The 23,083-nt window shown below is 43.2% G+C and overlaps 1 protein-coding gene across 1 annotated transcript in view; it reads left to right on the top strand.

Annotated features, from left to right (window-relative positions):
• Window positions 1–23,083, top strand: part of PAXIP1 (PAX interacting protein 1) — a 136,341-nt gene that overhangs the window by 67,267 nt on the left and 45,991 nt on the right. The window contains exons 10-13 of the mRNA XM_030198453.1: window positions 195–332; window positions 17,199–17,320; window positions 22,601–22,785; window positions 22,991–23,034. Coding sequence (XP_030054313.1) covers window positions 195–332; window positions 17,199–17,320; window positions 22,601–22,785; window positions 22,991–23,034 — 489 coding nt within the window. The remainder of the gene's footprint in view (window positions 1–194; window positions 333–17,198; window positions 17,321–22,600; window positions 22,786–22,990; window positions 23,035–23,083) is intronic.

Raw genomic sequence — 23,083 nt, 5'->3', positions numbered from 1 at the left:
ACTCATGCATACAAGCACACACACATGCACAAACTCACAAAATTACTGTTTGATAACAGCTGATTTTAAAACACACGGGTTTCATTGTTTAAAAAAAAAAAAACATTCACATGTTTGAGTGTGCTCTGTAGAAACATTTAAGTTGGAAGGAAAGTGAGTGCTAGCCCATAACTGCCTTATTTATATTTTGATAGGCTCTGAGAGAGAGGAAACGATGTATCACTGCACACTGGTTGAATACAGTATTGAAGAAGAAGAAAATGATGCCACCACATCGAGCACTTCATTTTCCAGTGGCATTTCCACCAGGTGGAAAACCATGTTCTCAACATGTAAGGCAATGCTCTCTCACTCTCTCTCTCTCTTTTTTTTTTTTTTTTAAATCCTCCTAAAATACCAGTTAGTTTATAATAATTGATAGTTCCTTGCCTCCCCAATCTCACTTGTTTCTGTACAGACTTCTGGAGATTAGAGTATGCGCAGTTGTATGTATTTGATTGTGTGCAGGCTCCTTATCTCAGTCAGTTTTGTTGTCTTAATTTAGTCCTCTATCATTATGTGTTAAATCAACACTCAGTGCCCCAGCTTTCTTATATTATTTACGCAGTGTCTTAATTCTGTGCCTTCCAGGTTTGCTTATATTCTTTCACAGTATTAAATAGTTTTTATCATCCCTTCTGGTAGATTATGCCAGGCATCTTCCACTTTCTCATTAAAGTATACTTCCATATTTCCTATGAGATTCACTCCCTTCATCTTAATATCACTCCTTGTCATTGAATTTCTTGTTCTAAGAAGAAGGTATTGCTTTTGGAAGCTAATCAAAAAATAAATTGTTAGTCCAATAAAAACATATCTAATTTTCTTTTCTTTGTTTTATTTCTGTTTATTACCTTTGTTCTGGAGGAAAATTCCACCTACCTTACCTTTCTTTATTGTAGTGTGCAAACTATTTAAATATTATTAATGTAACTCGTACTCCCTTCTACCTCCCATGCTTTCGTTTTTTTCCAACGAGTATCTTAAGCCTCTGTATAGAACTCATTACAGGGCCTGAACTGTTTGTGATCCTTACCTGAACTGCTTCCATCATCTCAATATCTTTACAACGAAATAGCTTTCCGATCTACACTCTGTAATCAAAAATGAAGGGCAGTCTCCTTATCATGTTGCCATTAGCACATGGGCATTAAAAAAAAATTAGCACATGAGCACCTACCAACAGCGATTTTTTTATGCGTTAAGGGTTCATATGCTAATCCTGTGCTGTTGAATTAGCATGTGGTACTGTATCTGCACTAGCTGATTAGCACAGAAACATCCATTCTGCTCCCAGAATGCACCCTCCGCGGAAAAATGTAAAAAAAAATTTAGCATGTAGTTTGCACATGCAGATTATTTATTTGGATTTTGCTCACACCTTATTCAGTAGTAGTTCAAGGTGAGTTACATTCAGGTGCACTGGGATTAGGAAATTACTGTAGGATATCTGATCATGTCCCACGGTAAGCCCTTTTAATTTACTACTACTTATCACTTCTATAGCGCTACAAGGCATATGCAGCGCTGTACACCATACATGAAAAGACAGTCCCTGCTCAAAGAGCTCACAGTCTAAATAGGACAGGCAAACAGACAGAACAACTAAGAGGTAAGGGAATTAAAGAGGTGAGGATACAGGGTACAGGGCAAGTGAGTAGTGGTTAGGAGTCAAAAGCAGCATTAAAGAGGTGGGCTTTTAACCTGGATTTGAAAACGGCCAAAGACGGGGCTAGACGTACAGGCTCGGGAAGTCTATTCCAGGCGTGAGGTGCAGCGAGATAAAAAGAACGGAGTCTGGAATTAGCAGTTGTTATGATTGGGGTCAGAACCCCTCTCAAACTTACCTCTTTCCTGGTGGTCAGCTTAGCTGGCTTCTGTTTCTTTTGTCTGTCCTTTCTGAGCTGCTGGCTCTGTCTCTCTGTGCTGGCAGCTTCCAGCAGCATGGCCCTAATTGTTTTACTATACTGCACCTGTGTGTGTTGCCTGAGTTGCTCTACCTCTCTTTGGGTGTACTGGCTTCAAGTGTTTCACGGTGCTGCATTGGTGTGGGTTGGGCCTCTCTGGGTTTCAGTGTGCTGTTGCCTGGGGCTAGGGAGTGTGACATCATTAGGGAGGGCCTTGATAAGGAAGTGGTGTGCTATCCTTCAGAGCCTTTGCAACGGTGGTGTTTGCTTTAGGTAGGGTGGTGCAGTGTGCACTTCTAACTTTGTGTCTAGTTTCCCTGCTTGCTTTTGTTAAGGGCCAGGTTAGTGTTAGTGCAGTATGCACTGGTGACTGTGTGTTTAGCTTTCCTGCTTTTCCCTCTTGGTTTGGAAGCATTGCTGTGTGTAGGGCTTTGGAAGCTCTGTTGTTGATAGAAGTACTTCAGGGTTTGGTGTTGTTAGGAACACTGCAGAGTTTGCTGTTAGAAGTACTTCTGGTGTTTGTGCTATTGGGAGCATTGCAGTCTTTGCTGTTGGTGTTTGGTGCTTTAGAAGCACTTTTGGCTTATGTGTTAGCTTCCCTGCTTTTTCCTTGTGGCTCCCCTGTCTTCCCTTTTAGTGCTAGGAGCCATAGGAGCCAACTTTTCAAAATTATTGGGGGTGCTAAGCCCAATGGAAATGACCCCTCCCTGGACACATACAAGGAATTTTCTCAATATTGGGGGTGCTCAAGCACCCACAGCACCCACAGAGTCGGCTCCAATGCTATGAGCTCTTCTGGTTGCTTGCCAGAGTAGTGCTTAGGAAGCACCTTGTTAGTTGTATCTAGCTTGCTAGAGCAGTGCTTAGGTAGCTTGGTAGTTTTGTGTTTAGCTTATTAGTGTAGAGCTCTGCTTGTAGCTTGGTGCTTAGTAGCACCTGTGTTAGCTTTGTGTTTAGTTCCCTGCTCTGTTTAGTTTAGGGCTTAGGAAGTCCCTTTCTTGAGCAGGGCTTAGGAGCTCCTGTTTAGTATAGGGCTTAGGAAGTCCTTTTGTCAGTTTACTGTTAGGAACACTCCTGCTGGTTTACTACTACTACTATTTAGCATTTCTATAGCGCTACAAGGCATACGCAGCGCTGCACAAACATAGAAGAAAGACAGTCCCTGCTCAAAGAGCTTACAATCTAATAGACAAAAAATAAATAAAGTAAGCAAATCAAATCAATTAATGTGGACGGGAAGGAAGAGAGGAGGGTAGGTGGAGGTGAGTGGTTACAAGTGGTTACGAGTCAAAAGCAATGTTAAAGAGGTGGGCTTTCAGTCTAGATTTAAAGGTGGCCAAGGATGGGGCAAGACGTAGGGGCTCAGGAAGTTTATTCCAGGCGTAGGGTGCAGCGAGACAGAAGGCGCGAAGTCTGGAGTTGGCAGTAGTGGAGAAGGGAACAGATAAGAAGGATTTATCCATGGAGCGGAGTGCACAGGAAGGGGTGTAGGGAAGGACGAGTGTGGAGAGATACTGGGGAGCAGCAGAGTGAGTACATTTATAGGTTAGTAGAAGAAGTTTGAACAGGATGCGAAAACGGATAGGGAGCCAGTGAAGGGTCTTGAGGAGAGGGGTAGTATGAGTAAAGCGACCCTGGCGGAAGATGAGACGGGCAGCAGAGTTTTGAACCGACTGGAGAGGGGAGAGGTGACTAAGTGGGAGGCCAGCAAAAAGCAGATTGCAGTAGTCTAAACGAGAGGTGACAAGGGTGTGGATGAGGGTTTTGGTAGAGTGCTCGGAAAGAAAGGGGCGGATTTTACGGATGTTGTAAAGAAAGAAACGACAGGTCTTGGCAATCTGCTGGATATGAGCAGAGAAGGAGAGAGAAGAGTCAAAGATGACCCCAAGGTTTCGAGCTGAGGAGACAGGGAGAATGAGAGAGCCATCAACAGAAATAGAAAACGGGGGGAGCGGGGAGGTGGGTTTGGGGGGGAAAATGAGAAGCTCGGTTTTGGTCATATTTAATTTCAGGTGGCGTTGAGACATCCAGACAGCAATGTCAGACAAGCACGCTGAAACTTTGGTTTGGATGCAAGGTGAGATATCAGGGGTAGAAAGGTAGATTTGGGAGTCATCAGCATAGAGATGGTAGGAAAAGCCATAGGATGAGATTAATGAACCAAGGGAAGAAGTGTAGATAGAAAAGAGGAGGGGACCAAGAACAGAACCCTGAGGTACGCCGACAGGCAGAGGGATAGAAGTAGAAGAGGATCCACCAGAGTGAACACTAAAGTGTGCGCAGGGAGAGGTAGGAAGAGAACCAGGAAAGGACAGAGCCCTGGAATCCAAGTGAGGACAGGGTATCGAGAAGTATGCTGTGATCGACAGTGTCAAAAGCAGCGGAAAGATCAAGAAGAATGAGGATGGAATATTGACCTCTGGATTTAGCCAGTAATAGGTCATTGGAGACTTTAGTAAGCGCAGTTTCGGTTGAGTGGAGAGGGCGAAAACCAGATTGTAGTGGGTCAAGAATAGCATGTGAGGAGAGAAAATCAAGGCAGCGGCGGTGAACAGCACGCTCAAGTAATTCGGAGAGAAAAGGAAGGAGGGAGATGGGTCGGTAATTAGAGGGACAAGTAGGGTCGAGTGAAGGCTTAAGGAGAGGTGTGACCACAGCATGTTTAAAGGCAGCAGGGACAGTCGCAGTGGAAAGTGAGAGGTTGAGAATGTGACAGATAAAAGGAATAAGAGCAGGAGAGATGGCATTAAGAAGGTGGGTGGGAATGGGATCAGAGGAACAGGTGGTACATTTTGAGGAAGAAAGGAGAAGTGTAGTTTCCTCAATAGTAACTTCAGGAAAGGAGGAAAGGGAATGAGGGGAAGGAGAGAGAGGGGAACGGACTAGTGGAGGGAGAGGTGGTGAGGTAGAGAAAGCAAGGTTTATCTTTTGAACCTTGTTGTGAAAGAATTCAGCAAGGGTCTGAGGAGATAATGAAGGGGGAGTTGGGGGAGGGGGCACCTTGAGGAGGGAGTTCAATGTGGTGAAGAGAAGTCAAGGATTAGAGCCAAGAGAGTTGGTCAGTTGGATATAATAATCCTGTTTGGCACGTAAAAAAGCAGATTGGAAGGAGGTCAGCATGAACTTAAAGTGTAAGAAATCAGCAAGGGCCCGAGATTTCCGCCAGAGGCGTTCGGCGGAGCGGGTACAGGAACGTAGGTAGCGGATATTAGAAGTCAGCCAAGGTTGGGGTTTTGTACGCCTTACAGGGCGGGTCATCAAAGGTGCAAGAGTGTCTAAGGCAGAGGATAGAGTATTGTTGTAAGAAGAAACAGCCTCGTTAACAGATGGTGCCACAGTAGAAAGGAGGTTTGAAACATGGGAGGATAGAGATGAAGGGTCAATATCGTGAAGATTCCTAGATAAATGAGATAAGATAGGACGGGACTGGGAGGGAGGAGATTTAAGTGTGAAAGTTATAAGATGGTGATCAGAGGAGGGAAGATCAGAGGCAAGGAAACTAGAGGGTTTAGGGCTTGGGTTTGGGAGCACGTAGATCAGTTTAGGTTTAGGAGTTCTTCTGTTTCTAGTCCTGGTCCCTGTGTCATCCGGTATCCAGTAAGTCCTGCCGGCTACTCGAACCCAGGAGCTCAACTCCTGGGGGGCTTAGTAGCTAAGTGCAGGTGAAGCTGTGTGGACCAGTCCGGTGTTCCAGTCTTGTGTCCTCCAGTCCGAGGGATTCCAGTCCAGTGTTCCAGTCCAGGGAATTCCAGTCCAGTGTTCCAGTCCATGTGTTCCGGCTCGCTGGGTGGTGCCTGCAGTCCCTGCCGGTGTCGGTGTGCTTGCCCAGCGTTGGTTGGTGGGTTTTGCCTGCTGCTGTCGCTCCTCGTCAGCAGCCCAAGGGCTCACGTTTGCTCCCGAGCCCAGCCCAAGGGCTCTGAACCTGAGAACCTGACAGCAGTAGAGGAGAAGGGGACAGACGAGAGATTTATCCACAGAGCGGAGTACCCGGTGGGGGGGCGTAGGGAGAGACAAGAGTGGAGAGGTACTGGGGAGCGGTAGAGTGAATGCACTTATAGGGTCAGTAAGAGAAGTTTGAATTGAATGCGGAAACGGATAGGGAGCCAGTGAAGTGACTTGAGGAGAGGGCTAATGTGAGCATAGTGACTCTGGCGGAAAATGAGTTGTGCAGTAAGCATGCACTAGCACTTATGCAACTTGTTTTAATTATGTAGGTTGTGTTGTAACCCGCTTTGGATAAAGGTGGTCTAGAAATTAATAAAACAAAAACATAAAAGGACCCCTTAGGGAATAGAGCTAGTGCAAGTGAATGTGCCTAAGTTCCAGAGATATGCATACAGCCTTATAGCAGTGGTTCCCAAACCTGGTCCTGGAGGCACCCCAGTCAGTTGGGTTTTCAATATATCTACAATGAATATTCATGAGAGAGATTTGCATGCAGTGCAGTAAAGATCATTGATTACCAGCTTGCAAAATCAAAGTTACCTGGGGCTCGTATTTCCTTGCTTAATGGTATGACTAAACAAGTGATTACCAAGAATTACTTTGAATATCAGCGAAAATACTATCTTCAAATAAAAGGGGTGGCCAAGGGGGCGACGTTAGCTCCCCACTGTTGCCTGTTTATATATGGCTGCATTTGAAGAAAAATTTGTTGATAGGGGTCCCTTTAGAAAGTCTATAATCGCCTGGTGGAGGTATATAGACGATATTTTGGTAATCTGGAAGGGGAACCAGGAAGAGTTGCAAGAATTTTTGGAATATCTAGATCAGGTAGATAGGAACATCAAGTTTTCGTGTCACGGAAAAGGGAGTGAGGTGGATTTTTTGGATATACATATTAATTATGCAGCAGGCAGGTTTGACACCAGAGGTTATAGGAAACCCACAGATAGGAACACGTTGCTACATTATGAGAGTCATCACCCTAGATCGTTGAAAAATAGCATTCCTGTTGGACAATTTCTTAGAATTCGCAGATTGTGTTCAGATAAACAAACATTCAGAGATCAAGCCAAAGAAATGCAGGAGCGATTTCTGCATAGAGGCAGTGGCGTACGAAGGGGGGGGGGGTGGTGGGGCGGTCCGCCCCAGGTGCACGCCGCTGGGGGGTGTCGGCACCCTCGCTGGTTCCTTGCTCTCTCTGCCCCAGAACAGGAAGTAACCTGTTCTGGGGCAGAGAGAGCAAGGAACCAGCGAGGTGCCGACACCCTCCCAGCGGCGTGCTCTCGGCGGTTTGGCCCGCCCACCCGCCCCTCTACCGCCTTCCAGGTATGTTCTCGCGGGCGGGGGGGGGGGTGTTGCGCTACGGAGGGGGGAGGGTGCGTCGCGCTGCACCCGGGGGGGGGGGGGGGCGCAGCGGCGACCCGCCCCGGGTGTCAGCTGCCCTCGCGACGCCACTGCATAGAGGTTATCCTAATAAAGTAGTCAGAAGAGCATTTAAAAGAGCGTATAATGCTCAGAGAGAATGGCTATTCTCCGAGGACAAGCAGGCTGCTTGTTCTCACTGATGGGTGACGTCCATGGCAGCCCCTCCAATCGGAAACTTCACTAGCAAAGGCCTTTGCTAGTCCTCGCGCGCCCATGCGCACCGCGCATGCGCGGCCGTCTTCCCGCCAGAACCGGCTTGTGTTCATCAGTCTTCTTTTGTCCGCGCTCGGTACGGTCGTGTTTGCGCCGTTCGCGCCCCTTAAGTTGACCCTCGCGCGTCTTTTGACTTTTCGCTTTAAAAAAAAAAAAAAAAAGGATTTCGGAGAAGGGCCCTTCGGTCTTTTTCCCCTTCCCGTATTTCCAGTTTTTGGCCCCGTTAAGTTTTCTTTCGTTTTCGGGGTAGGCCCTTTTGAGGCCTCGGGTCGAGTTTTTTCTCCCCCTCTTTTTGGTGCCTTACCGCAATTACGAGTTTTGATTTCGCCGGCGTGATTTTTCCGCCCATGTCATCGAAGTCTCCCAGCGGCTTCAAGAAGTGCACCCAGTGCGCCCGGGTAATCTCGCTCACTGATAGGCACGCGTCGTGTCTTCAGTGTCTGGGGGCTGGGCACCGCCTGCAGTCTTTGCGCCCTTTTACAGAAAAGGACTCAGGTAGCGAGATTGGCCCAGTGGAACGTTTTGTTCTCGGGCTCTTCATCGGCATCGGTACCGGGAGCATCGAGTGCGTCGACGTCGAAAGCGTCAAGACCTCCGCCCTTGGCCGCGACTGTATCGATTGCATCGAGGCATCGATCCTCTGCATCGTCGGGGCCGAGACATCGGAAGGCTGCGTCGGCGGTACCGGGACCTCCACTAGTGCTGATGTCGTCGGACGGTGGTGCTTCGACTGGAGTGCAGGTAAGGGCTGTCCATTCCCCTGCTGGTGGCGGTGAGCCTTCGGGTGGGTCTCCCCCTACCCTGAGGGCTCCTGCGGTACAGCCCCCCCCCGAGACCGACCTTCTTCGGCCTCGGCCCCGAGGAAGCGACGGCTGGATTCTACGTCCTCCTCGTCGGTACCGGGAAGCTCCGGTGACATGCTTCGTTTGGAAAAGTCAAAGAAGCATCGGCAGCAGTCTCCTTCCCGCGTCGGTACCGAGAGCTCTGGGTCGCCGAGGGAGTCGGCACCCAGTAGGCATCGGCACCGGGAGGACCGCTCACCCTCTGTTCAGGAGGTGTCGATGCGCTCCACCTTGGACAGCCCGGAACAGCCTCCATGCCCGGAACAGACTCTGACTTCGACACCTGCATCGGCTTCCATGTCTTTCTCCACAGCCGCCCTGCACGAGAGTCTCCGGGCCGTTCTCCCAGAGATCCTGGGAGAGCTGTTGTGTCCTTCCCCTCCGGTACCGGGGGTGCTTGCGCCACTGGTACCGTCGAGTGAGGCGCCGGCTGGCCCCTTGCCCGGGGTGAGGTCTCCGACATCGGTGCCGCTTGCGGGCGCGAGGCCTTTGCTAGTGAAGTTTCCGATTGGAGGGGCTGCCATGGACGTCACCCATCAGTGAGAACAATCAGCCTGCTGTCCTCGGAGAATACCTTCTACAGGTATGTAGCATTCTCATTCGCTATAGGGAATGAAGGTGCAGTAATAGAAGACCCTAATAAAATTACATGCATTTTACCCAATGAACCATGGATTTCACAAGTCAAAAGTATCATCAATAAATATTGGCCTATATTAGGGATAATACCTGGATTTGAGGAGAAACCTAGATTTGCGTTTTCACGTGGCCGTAATATAGGAGAATGTTTTATAACTCGTAATACAGTAAAAGATCAAGAAAAAGGTCACTTTAAATGCAAAGGTTGTGTTTATTGTGTGCATGCGTGGGAGACCACATGGGTACCCATTCCGCATCATCCTAAAAATAAAAAATATTACCTGCAACCTTGCTCTGTCCCTCCTCCGACCTTTGGGGACAGACAGACATGGGGGGGGGGGGGGGGGGGGGGGGGGGGGGGGGGTCTCAAGCTGCAGTCTCAAATTTGTTGGATTCTTCTCCGGTGCCTTATGTTTGGGATTTTGTTCAAATTCTCAGATCCATAGCGGCGGCTCTCCACGTCATTCCTTGGACCAAGGCACACATGTCCATTGCAGCAATCTCTGTTGAGTCGCTGGTCCCCAGTGTCGCAGGATTATGATCAGGTGCTACGTTGGACACGGTCAGCGCGAGGGGGCATGGCATGGTGACTAAAGAGCGACTCCTTGCACAGCGGCCTCCCTTTAGGAGTGCAGCAGTGGTTGGTGGTGTTCACAGGTGCAAGCCTGACAGGCTGGGGCTCTTATTGTCTAGGGCAAATAGCTCAGGGTCAGTGGTCCCCGGAGGAGGCAAAGTGGCCAGTAAATTGATTGGAACTCTGGGCAGTCCGCTTGACGCTCCTCATATTCCAAGTTTTACTGAAGGTCAGGCCGGTCCGTGTTCTCTCCGACAATATGACAGCATTGGCTTACATCAGCCGCCAGGGCTCACATAGCGGCAGTTTAGAACACACAGGCAGGTTACCTGAGCTGGAATGTCTTGGATCTGGGGGAATGGAAGCTAGTGGAGTCAGCGTTCTGGCACATAACGGACAGATGGGGCTGTCCAAGAATAGACCTCATTGTGACCTGACATAGTGCCAAGGCTCCGAGATTTTACAGCAGACAAAGAGATTATGTAGCAGAAGGCATAGATACACTTTTGCAGCCATGGCCGACAGATCATCTTCTGTATGCCTTTCCTCCATGGCCCATGATAGGCTTGGGCCTTCAACATCTTCGTCGTTACCCGGGCCAGGTGGTCCACGTCGCCCGTGGTATGGGGATCTCATTCATTTACAGATAGACAAACCACTTCGATTGCCTCTTCGCCCCAGCTTTTTAGTTTAGGGACCAGTTTAGATGGAAGATCCCTCCCCTTTTGGTCTTACAAGCCGTAAGACCAAAAGGGGAGGGATCTTCCATCTAAACTGGTCCCTAAACTAAAAAGCTGGGGCGAAGAGGCAATCGAAGTTGAGAAGGAAAGGTTATTCGCAGGAAGTAATTGTGACTCTTCTTCAAGCAAAAAAGCGCTCTACCTGAATGGCATATGAGCGGGTGTGGTGATTTTTCGAGTCTTGTTGTGCAGACAGGGGGGTTCCCCCTTGCAGTCTTCTCTCCCTCAAATTTTGGCATTTCTGCAAGAGAGTCTACAGAAAGGTTTGGCTTACAATTCTCTCAAGCTGCAAGTGGTGGCCTTGGCATGTTATAGAGGCAGGCTCCTTCACTCCTCTTTAGGAGCTCATCCCGACGTTGTGTGTTTTTTGAAAGGAGTTCATTGTCTCCGGCCTCCGCCACACTCCATGTCCACAATGGGACCTTAATTTAGTTCTTCGTGTGCTGCAGAAGCTTCCCTTTAAGCCCCTTCTTCAGGCTTCTTTGAAGGATCTGACAGTGAAGACAGTGTTTCTGGTAGCTATTTCGTCGGTACACTGGGTGTCAGAACTGCAGGCGTTGTCGTGTATGGACCATTTCTGTGTTTTTCATCCACTGGGGTGACGCGCATGATTCCTTCCTTTTTGCCAAAGGTGGTATCTTCCTTTCACCTTAATCAGCCCTTGTTTCTTCCTGCTTTTCAGGCAGATTTGTATCCTCACAATTTTTCCAGCTTATGACTTCTTGATGTCTGTTGGGTGCTACTCTGTTATGTGAAAGTGACTGAGTTTTATTGATCCAATAATTTGTTCGATTTCACAGCGGGTCCTTGGAAAGGGGACTCCCCATCAAAGGCGACGGTTGCTAACTGAGTAAAAGAGGCTATTCACCTGCTTACATTCTGGCAAGAAAGACACTTCCTACAGGTTTTGGAACACATTCTGCTCGGGTAATTGTGACTTTGTGGGTTGAGTCGCTTCTGTTTTCTGTAGACAAAATTTACAGGGCTGTGATATGGTCCTTGGTTCATACATTTGTCAAACATCATTTGGATGTTGCGGCACACACGGATGCTCCCTTCGGGGCCTCAGTTCTGGCGGCAGGAGCATCACATGCCCATCTTGTTGTCTAACTACTTTGCTACATCCCATTAGTCGCTGGATTCATCTACTGCTGTTGCTAAGGAATGAGAAATTATGTCTTACCTGATCATTTTCTTTCTTTTAGACGCAGCAGATGAATTCAGAGGCCCACCCTATTTATCCAGCGGAAACTTGGTTGGTTCTTTCTGCTGGGCCTGATAGTTCTTCAATGTTTATATGTTTCAGGTTGTTTCCAGCAATCAAGTTATTCATCAGTTATGAGTTCATTCCCAGTGGGGAAGGAGAAATGTTTTTTTGGTGTCTTTTATTCTTCTGTTTCTTTCCTCTGCTTTGTTACTTGAATACTAACTGGCCAAGGAGCATTCCATTCCATAAGGCACTTCAGTTCAGCGTTCTCTACCTCCACCTGCTGGTAGATGGTCACAACCCATTAGTCTCTAGATTCGTCTGCTGCTCTAAAGGAAAGAAAATTATCAGGTAAGACATAATTTCTCAACCTACTTTCCTCCAGTCGCTGACAAGTTAAACAAAATTGTGAGAATTTTTAGCTCTGAGTATTTTGGAGTGTGCTTCAGGTTAAAAGGCTTCATTTACTCTCCTGTAAATGAGTTTTTAATCATTTTGCAAGATAAACCTATTCATCAGTACTGGTTTAATAGGTTTCAAGAAGAGAAAATTCATCTTTCACCTTTACCATGTTGTCAGTGACAGTCTCTACTGTAGTTTCTACTGGAGTGGATTCTTCCACTATTTATTTAAGGAATACCCCTTCTGGAGAAGCCAGGACTTTTCTGTTTCTAGCTGAAGCTGCAGCAGTTAGGCTCCAGTCCATATCTGGTAGATTGAATTTGTATATAAGAAGGATTGTACCTTTGTGAGCTGTTTCTGTAATTATATCTCAAATTATATTCTGCCTTTGTCTAAGGCAGATTACAATAAAATACCCATAATGTCAACAATACAACATCGACACACGATCAGCTATCTAATTAACTTCTGACCCTGATCATTTCCTGCTTTTTTCCGTTATTGTCTACCAGTGGCCAGCATAAATATTTGTTCTTTCAATAATTTAATTTAGCCATCTTGGTCAGCATCCTGATCCTTTAAAGGCAATGCATGCCATACTTTTGTCTCCTCATATTGAACCTTATGTAAAGCAGTTACTGATAGCAGATCTGTTCCTTCAGATCTCAAAGGCCTTGATATTTGATTAATTTTCAGCACCAGAGATAAATGATGAGGTGTATCCATCTTTAGCACCTTAAAAATCATAAACAATATTTTAAATTTCACCTTCTCTGTATTGGTCTGTACCTTGATCCCATGTACATGTGCCTCAAGGATCGCCGCTCTCACCAACTCTCTTCAATTTAATGATGACTCCACTGGCTAAATCATTATCCAACCAAGGCCTCAATCCTTACATCTGCGCTGATAATGTCATGATATATATCCCGTTCAGTAATGATTTAATAGAAATCACAAAGAAAATCAATCACAGCTTCCAAATAATGAACTTATGGGCGGATGCATTCCAACTGAAGCTTAATGCTGAAAAGACACAATATGCCTTATCCTTTCGTTGCAATATAATAAGGTCAAGTATGCTAATATTAATGCTCCGAATCACATTCTTCCTGTTTCGGACACTTTGAAACTTCTAGGAGTCACAATTGATTGCAATCTCACCCTGGAAAGTCATGCAAAAAATGTAACAAAAAAAATGTTCCATGCTGTGTGGAAACTTAAAAGAGTTAAACCTTTCTTCCCAAGGGAGGTATTCCGCAACCTGGTGCAATCCATGGTGTTAAGCCATTTGGACTATTGCAACTCCATTTTTGCCGGATGTAAAGCACAAATTATTAAAAAACTTCAAAGAGCCGAAAACACTGCAGCTAGACTTATATTTGGAAAAACGAAATATGAAATCGCCAAACCCCAGAGAAAAATTACACTGGCTCCCTTTAAAAGAGCAAATTACATTCAAATTATGTACTCTAGTTCATAGAGTTATTCATGGAAAAGCCCCGATATATATGTTAGATCTCATTGATCTACCAACAAGGAATACAAAAAGTTCATCATGTACATTCTTGAACCTGCATTATCTCAATTGTAGAGGACTTAAGTTTAAATCAGTTTATGCATCCAGCTTCTCTTACATCTGCACACAACTTTGGAATGCACTGCCGAATGCCATAAAAACAACACATGACTTGGCAGCCTTCTGGAAATGATTAAAGACTAAACTGTTCAAAGAGACTTATCAAAGGGATCCTTCTTAAAACATGACATTGATCTGTACTACAATGAACTAAGATTGAATCATTTTTATTTGGTTACTTTATCACATTGTTATTATTGAATGCTTTTCATTACCCTTGTTCTTTAATACCTGAATTGTACTGTTTATCTATTTTTCTACCAATTTATACTGCGTATTCTCTATTTTAACTGGAATATTACTGTGTATTTCTTATTCCGGAAATGGCGATCACCAGTACGGTATTTGTAAGCCACATTGAGCCTGCAAAGAGGTGGGAAAATGTGAGATATAAAGGCAGAAAAATAAATAAATAGAAACATGACGGCAGATAAAGGACTTAATGGCCCATCCAGTCTGCCCATCCTCTGTAACCCCTAACTCTTCCTTTTCCTGAGCAATTCCACGTTTTTATCCCATGTCTTGTGAAATTCTGACACAGTACTCGACTTCACAGCCTCCACCGGGAGGCCATTCCATGCTTCCACCACCCTTTCCTTCAAATAATACTTTCTTATATTACTCCTAAGCCTATTCCCTCTTAACTTCATCATATGCCCCCTCGTTCCAGAGTTTTCCTTAAGTTGAGAAAGGCTCGCATCCTGTCTATTAATGGCTTTGAGATACTTAAATGTCTCTGTCATATCTCCTGTCTCCCTCCTGTCTTCCAGCATATACTTGTCCAGGTTCAAAAGCCTGTTCTTTTATTTTGTGTTTGTATTTTATTTATTTATTTATTTGTAACATTTATATCCTACACTTTCCCACCCATCCGCCCTCTTGACCAACTCCATCCTGTTTATATCTTTCCGTAGGTGCGGTCTCCAGAACTGCACATAGTACTCTAAATGGGGCCTCACCAGAGACTTATACAAAGGCACTATCACCTCCTTTTTCTGCTGGTCATCCCTTGTTTTATGCACTCCAGCATCCTTCTGGCTTTGACCGTCGCTTTTTCTACCTGTTTGGAAGCTTTAAGGTCGTCAAACACAATCACTCCCAATCTTTTAGGGTTTTCCAATTCAGCCTGTTCTTTCTGAATTTAGTGACTTCCTGATTTAAAGAACTACACCTTTTCTCCAACGTTTTTCCCTGTTTTCTTTCTCAATGTTTTACTCAAGGATTGCCCCACTGGAGGTATGCTTATAAGTAAGCATATGTGTAATAGTGCATGAATACTTCCTTGTGCAGTATATTTGAACTTTAAAATGAAAACTTATACAGAATTTCATTTTGAAAATTACCCCAAGGAATGTATGTACTTAATTTACCCCTGTTCTGTAACTCAGCAAATTTAGGTATGCTAATTTGCACGTATACACATGCTTTTATAATTGTATTTATGAATGCAACTCTGCCCACTCTGGAAGTGTTTCTGCTTAGTTTAGGTAACATACAGGCTGTTTGCACATATTGGATGCATAGTTTTATAAATGTTTATTTCCTGGCGTAAGGCACTGCTTTACACACAGAAGTGGCTTTTTAAAATTACTCAGTGCAATACTGGTTTCCTTTACACCAAGACTTAGAGATAAGCACCCATACTCAAATCTGCCTCTGCCGTGGTGGCATCCTGGTCTAGGATTTTTATTTACAATGGAACATTCCACTCGGGACTCCAAAATTATGCTCCGATAATGCCTCTTTTCATTTCTTCTCTTTGTATTTCTTCCAACTATCCTTCCTCTGCTTTTGATTTTGTTTCTCTGTAGTTGATTTAGGGCTTTATCACTTCAGGACTGACTTAACCTGTTTACTTGTTTTTGTTTGTGGGAATGAGTAGTTTGTGCCTCCTTCCATTTTTAATTTAATTGATAGTTTAAGTAGAATGCCCAGTGATAGTTAAGGGATTATATCACCCTTCTAGGTGAATGTGAACCATTCCTTCTGTCAATAGATCTTTACCTTTCCAAATGTATTCCTAGTCATCAGTGTGTTGTCTTGTCTGTCAGTTCTGTTCTATACAATTAACTTCATAAACTGTTTTTGAATCTTTATTAGTCAGTTCATTTGTACCTCCCTGCACACAGCTATCCAGTTCATCTCCCTTCTGCATTTCTTTGGGTATCCTGTACTTTGTCCATCCCAGCAAGTTTAGACATTTTGAAAGCAATTGATTTCCTTTTCTCACACTTTTTTCTGGATTTTTATTTTTGTTAGAATATGTTTAATTATCATCTGGGTGCCTGCCATCTTTTTCAGGGTCCTTGCAAGAGAGGGCCCTCATTTGTTCCTCCCACACTGTGAAGTGACTATGAGCCTGATATTCAAAATGATTTAACCAGGCATTGGAGGCTCCTGCCTGGTTAAATCGTGCTGAGCATCTCAGGAGGGGATATTCAGCGGCACTTAACTGGGCAGTGCCACTGAATATCCCCTCTGACTGCTGCAGCACTGTCCAGGCAGTGTCAGGGCAGTCTGAGGTGGAGTCTGAGTGAAGCTGGGAGATATTCAGGCACTGCCAGTGCCTACATAGCTAATAGGAATATAAGACCACTTAAAGAGTAGTCCTATCTTTGTCCAGTAAGCTACGCAGGTTTGGCACTCAGTATCAGCTGTACCTACTTAACTTCTGTGTACTGCCACTGACTGGATATTCACTGAGTGTCAGGGTCTAAATTAGCTGGCTACAGTTAACATTTATAAAAAAATGTGTGAGCAGTGAGGCTGCACGTGGTGCATGAAAGGCAAAGTGCCATAATTGCTCTCCATCCATTGTCTCCTCTTGGTTGGGGGGTGGGGGTGCAAGGGGATGTCGCACAGGGCAAAATTCCAGTTCATGATGCTGCTGAAAACGCTGACCTTGCCTGTTCAATATTTTTACCTTTATATTCTTCAAATAAGATTGCTATTTAATTTTGGACACTGGGATCTTACAGTAGTAACAGTTTATTATTTTTACAGGAATGCTTGTGATTTAATTTTATTTTTAAGCATTCTGCTCCAACGAGATGAAATTGAGGAGAGGAAATGGCCTAGTGATCTGCCTCTGACACTCTTGTGACCTGGGGAGATCTTTTTTTCTCCCGTTGCCTCAGGTACCCACTTAGATTGAAAATTCTTAGGGGAAGAGTCATATTGTATATCTGAATACTTATCACTACTGTACAGCATTGTATATGTCTAATAGCTCTAAAAATAGGTATTAATTATATTTCTAAATGTATTGATATTATATATGGGTATCAATTTTCGGTAAACAGATGAGTGGTGAAGACAGTTGGGTGATATTTGTATGTTAACGTAGCCAATTTTTGAGCTATACCTAGTCAGTCAGGTTTGCAGCTGGAAATGCACCCAAATCTAATGCTTCTTGCATCCAGTAGCCTTTCTGAAAAGTGTGTTTGGCACAAAACTTAATGATGACCTTCACGTTTTAAACGTGTGGAGAGGTATAATCTGCCCGGAGTAGCAGATACAGTGCTCCTTACTGATTTGCTTTCACATAACTTTGTAAATGCTTATGGTGCTTCACAAACAAAAATTGTTAACATTTGTAACTAGTAGTTGTTTTTGTCTGCTTTTAGATTATATCGGTGACCGGGTTTACTGACAGTGATCGAGATGACCTTAAACTTATGGCCTATTTAGCAGGCTCCAAGTATACGGGCTATCTGTGCCGCAGCAACACAGTTCTCATCTGTAAAGAGTAGGTAAAATTGTTCATTTGAATCTGTGCTCAAAATTCCACTACTGCTGGAAATGTATTTTTGGTATTGGTATTTGTTTGCCTCAGCCTGATACTATGGTTGTGGAGGGAGCCATATATGTAGGTTTAAATTGTGTAACTGAAATATTACTTATTCTCTGATAAGAATATGCATTGGAGATAACATGACTCACATGACTTCACCTTTTACTAGTGTGGAGCATTGCTTCAGAGCTTTCTTTACTTTCTAAGCATATATGTAGAGGAGTGTGGTAGCCGTGTTAGTCCACTCTTAAGGTTATCAATAGAAATCAAACAAAATAAAACATGGAAAAGAAAATAAGATGATACCTTTTTTATTGGACATAACTTAATACATTTCTTGATTAGCTTTCGAAGGTTGCCCTTCTTCGTCAGATTTTGCTTATTTCCGATCTGACGAAGAAGGGCAACCTTCGAAAGCTAATCAAGAAATGTATTAAGTTATGTCCAATAAAAAAGGTATCATCTTATTTTCTTTTCCATGTTTTATTTTGTTTGATTTCTATTGATAACTTTAAGCATATATGGTAATTTCTTCTGCACCGCCAATCGAACAGTCACTCGGATTTTATTTTTTCCATTTCTGCAAGATGATATTTTATGAGACTGCTTTAAAGGTTTTGTGATGACTGCTTGGACTTGGATGTTCAATAACATATAGGAATCAATTATTATACCTCTGTTTAGTTGGGACGTCAGTGGATAAGTTACATTATCAGTTGTGAAGTTTTGAAAGTTTGACATGATGAGGGTTAGATAATAACAGAAATTTAGTTTTCTCTCTATTCAATTTTTGTTTAAAAGTGAAGGCCCAATTCTCCATCAGGTCTAGACCAGATTTGATGACAGATAGCACTTCTTCAATAGAATTTTTGAAAAGGATATAGATTATCACCTGCATAAATAAAATTATTATAACCATGGGCATCCAGCACTTATCTTAATATTGAATAAGATGGGTGAAAGAGGGGATCCCTGTGGGACTCTGCAGCGTGGAGCCCATTGTGGGGAGATTGAATTAGGAGATTTGACTTAATAGGATCTAGATTTTAAAAATTCATCGCACTCAATTTAGGACAGACCCTCCTATACCTAAGTTGTCCATTAGTGCAACTATCAAATTCTCTTCCTAAACAAATTAGATATGCTAGTGATTATGAGTTATTTTGTAATTTATTGAAAAACTAGTAAAAAAGCCTCGTTTCTGATGCAAATGAAACGGGGGCTAGCAATGTTTTCTTCTGTGTGCATGTGGGAGTGTGTGTCCCTGCCCTCTGGCCTCTCTCCCATCCCCCCTCTGAGTCCTTCACTGTTACAGAGCCAGCGATTTGATTTCCTGCTCTGCTGTTTTCCTTCACTGACTGTGTTACAGAGAGGGCGGGGCAGACACTCATAGGGAAACCGGATATCTCACCCCCTTCACACTTCCGGCTGGAGGCTTCATAGAACGTTGGTGTTGCCTTTTATATAGAGAGATAACTTTTTTAGCACAATCTTCAACAGTGTTGGAACTCAGTGCTGAATTCACTTCCTCCGACACCCCACTGAATTTGTTCCTGTCATTTCCATAATATTTTAATGATATATTCCTTAAATGTATTGCTAATTTATTTATTTTCTTTTATGTATATATTGTAGTCCACATTGAACCTGAGTTCCACTTGGGCTAATATGAGATAGAAATGCCATAAATAAATAGTTGGTGCTTGTCGTGCTAAGGGCCTAATCACAAACCCTTTAATTGTAATTTGTGCCTTCAGATGACAACAGGAGTACTTCATGGCCATGAAATGCATAGAGAGAGAGAGGCTCTTAATGGTCTGATGCAGCATCATTGATATTGGAAGCATTGGTCAAAAGCAGGGGTTCTCTTAACCCAATCTGTGGGACACACCTAACTACTCAGGTTTTCAGGACACACCCAAAGAATATGCATGAGACAGATTTGCATAGAATGGAGGTAGCATATGTTAAATTTATCTCAAGCATATTCATTATGGGTATCCTGAAAGCCTGACTAGTTAGGTGTGTTCCGAGGATGGTGTGACCGCACCTTGAGTATTGTGTTCAATTCTGGTCGCCGCATCTCAAGAAAGATATAGTAGAATTGGAAAAGGTGCAGCGAAGGGTGACTAAAATGATAGCGGGGATGGAACGACTTCCCTATGAAGAAAGAGGGTAGGGCTTTTGAGCTTGGAGAAGAGACGGCTGAGGAGAGACATGATAGAGGTATATAAAATAATGAGTGGAGTGGAACAGGTCTGTTCACGCTTTCCAAAAATACTAGGACTAAGGGGCATGCGATGAAACGACAGTGTAGTAAATTTAAAACAAATCGGAGAAAATGTTTCTTCACCCAACGCATAATTAAATTCTGGAATTCGTTGCCTGAGAACGTGGTGAAGGCGGTTAGCTTAGCAGAGTTTAAAAAGGGGTTAGACGGTTTCCTAAAGGACAAGTCCATAAACCACTACTAAATGGACTTGGGAAAAATCCACAATTCCAAGAATAACAGGTATAGAATGTTTGTAGGTTTGGGAAGCTTGCCAGGTGCCCTTGGCCTGGATTGGCCGCTGTCGTGGACAGGATGCTGGGCTTGATGGACCCTTGGTCTTTTCCCAGTGTGGCATTACTTATGTACTTATGGAGTGGTTTTCCTTGTTTCTCAGCCCTCTCTGTTTCTCACCTAGCCCAACTCTCCCTCATCCTTTCAGACTGTCACTGAAATACTTTTATATTTCACTTATATATGCTGTTACTTATCAAAATTTGCTTATTTCTGATCTGACGAAGAAGGGCTACCTTCGAAAGCTAATCAAAAAATGTATTGAGTTAGTCCAATAAAAAAGGTGGTATCTTATTTTCTTTTCTATGTTTTATTTTATTCTATTTCTATTGACTGGCTTTAGAAGTGGACTAACATGGCTACCACATCTCTCTACTCAGGATAAATAGCATAATTTGAAGGCCATGCCCTCTTTTAGTGGATCTAGCAAAAGCAATTATAGAAAATATTATGGTATATTGATTTCAGAGCCTCTTAGAGACATCTGAAGAAGTTATAAACCCTGGAAACTAATTTATAATGACATCTGTATATAATTACTTTTTTTAGCTGCATTAAAATATATTACAGCCTTCAAAGGTTTAAGTGATATCAATTCTAATGTGTTCTTCACCTAGCAACCTTTGATTTTTTTTTTTTTTGTACGTGTACAAGTGATTTAAATGTAAAATGTATGTAGTAAACTGAAAAAATTATTTTAGTGCATACAAATAGAATTAACAAAACTGAGGGGGTTGTTTACTAAAGCTTAGCTGAAGTTATCTGCAGCAGGTGCGGATAACTGGAGCTAAGCTTTAGTAAACAACCCCCTACATTTTGTGCTGAAATATTAACGAGACACTCAGATATGTAAAGTAAGGAGAGTCTGACTGATCGACCCACATGTGAGTCTGAAAATGCATTGCTGTATTCATTGTACTGTTTACGTCAAGGTATATATGCACTGATTGATATACACAGCTAGATGTATCAAATTGTTTTTAGCGTTTTACCTCACATTTAATGTGTATTATTTTATACATGTTTAATTTTACATTTCATGTGCACCTATTGTTTTTCATATTCATATGTAGTTTTACAATGGCTTTATGTATTAAGTGCAATAAAAATAATTTATGCTACTTATGTCTGCATGTAACAACATTTATATGTATATATTTTTTACTATAAAGGCTCCTGACAAAGGCACACCCGTCGAAACACGGGTTGAGTCCTTTGACTATATGATTGCAATACTTTGGAAGCAATAAAGAAGCCCTATACTATTGTGTTCGGACTTCCTTGTTTTTTCAGTACCTCACTTTTGTTTTTCTTTGTTTCTAGTCGTGAGGCTTTGAGTTCTCCTTTGTGTTTATTTTTGTAAATATTTTGAAGCTTTTTGCTGTGGGGAAAAAGGGCTCTGCGCTAGTGGCTGAGGCCATTTTTCCCATGCGCCAGGGCCCTTTTTACCGCAGCAGGTAAAAAGCTCTCAGACAAACATGGTCATATGGTAAGGGAACTCTTAACCCGTATGGCCATGTAGTGGGGAGCCCTTACCACCACCCATTGAGATGGCGATAAGGGCTGCCATGGTAACCTGGCAGTAACCGGGCAGCACAAGCCATTTCTGGGAGGGGTTTCTGTTTCCCCCGTAAATAGGGTGTGCTCAGGCGGAACTACTGCCGGTGGCTGCATGGGGTCAGCGGTAGTCCCGATTTAGCGTTCAGTAAGCCTGCATTGGGCTTACTGATGCCTTGTAAAAGACCCTCTAAATGTTGCAGTAAATTATATTAATTGCAGCAAATTAACTTCCATTTTCATTACTTCAAATAGCGTTCATACCAAATGATTGTCCATTGAGTATTGCAGAGAGGCAATAAAGAAGCTTACAGCAGGGTGACCATATTAATTGACTTAAGGAACAAAGTGGACGATATTCCCTCTAGTGTTTGGGCTGTGCACGAAATTTTTTTTTCCTGCAACTTTATGCAAGCTGAGTTCAAATTTGTGCATCCTACGAGCAAGTGTACCTCAAAGTCTAATTCAAATACTATCAAGATTTTAGAAGAGTTATTTGCTTTAATGCAAACTAATTCTACATTGTTATTTTATTGTTCCATTTGTTTTGAACAATTAGAAGTTGTCAGCCTCTAAGATTGGGCAGATGTGAACAATTTGATTTATCTGAACTGCTTAAAATTCACTACATTCTTATATTTTCTTGTGCATGCTATGTTTTTCTGGTTGCATGAGGTTTCACAGTCTGTGCACCCAACTTAGAGGGAACCCTAGAAGTGGGTACAGTTTAGTTTGTCACAGCCAGAATTGCAAAATAATTGCTTTTCTGAAGTTCTTAGACCAGGTCTAACTTTTAAACTCTCATTTGTTTGGGCTGCCTATAATGTTAGAAACTGGATTATTCATACCAGAAAGTATTGGCTATAAGCTTAAACCCCCAAAATGGCCAAGTTTCCACCTCTAGACACGTTTTGTGGCAGTTCTGAAGGTCTCGGATCTGACAGAAAAAGGGTAGGGGCTCTAGCAGATTAGTTTTTAGTGAGTGATCACTTTCAGTTTGAAAGATTATGTGTTACAAATACTTGATGAACCTTAAAAGAAGCCACATTAGACTGTAATGCAGGAACAGTTAAATGCCTGGCATATTTAACTAAGATGCTTTATTTTTCAAAAAGGCCAAGTGGCTTAAAGTATGAGAAGGCTAAAGAGTGGAGAATACCCTGTGTCAATGCACAGTGGCTTTGTGACATCCTGCTTGGAAACTTTGAAGCACTACGGCAGATGCAGCACAATCGATACATAGTGTTCAGTCTCCAGGAGCCTCTCGCTCCATCACAACATCTCATTTCAAACCTGCTTGGTATGTACACATTTGCATTTTTCATTTTGAAAGCGATCAATAAATCTTCCAGTTGTATGTTTAGAATGGTACTGATGAACAATATAGTTAATAAGAATTAACTGTAAGAGCCAAAGATTATATTGAGTTATTAAACTAGTGCTTCTATTATAAACTGCAATTTACTTTTCTTCTTTCCCCCCCCCCCCCCCCCCCATTTATATAGATGCTTGGAGAGTTCCGTTAAAGGTATCATCGGAACTCTTGCTGGTATGTTGATCTAATGTTTCTATTTTTATTTGCAGTAAAGAAATTAATG

The sequence above is a fragment of the Microcaecilia unicolor genome, chromosome 1, assembly GCF_901765095.1.
Source record: "Microcaecilia unicolor chromosome 1, aMicUni1.1, whole genome shotgun sequence".
NCBI lineage: Eukaryota > Metazoa > Chordata > Amphibia > Gymnophiona > Siphonopidae > Microcaecilia > Microcaecilia unicolor.
This window is presented reverse-complemented; position numbering and strand designations above follow the sequence as displayed.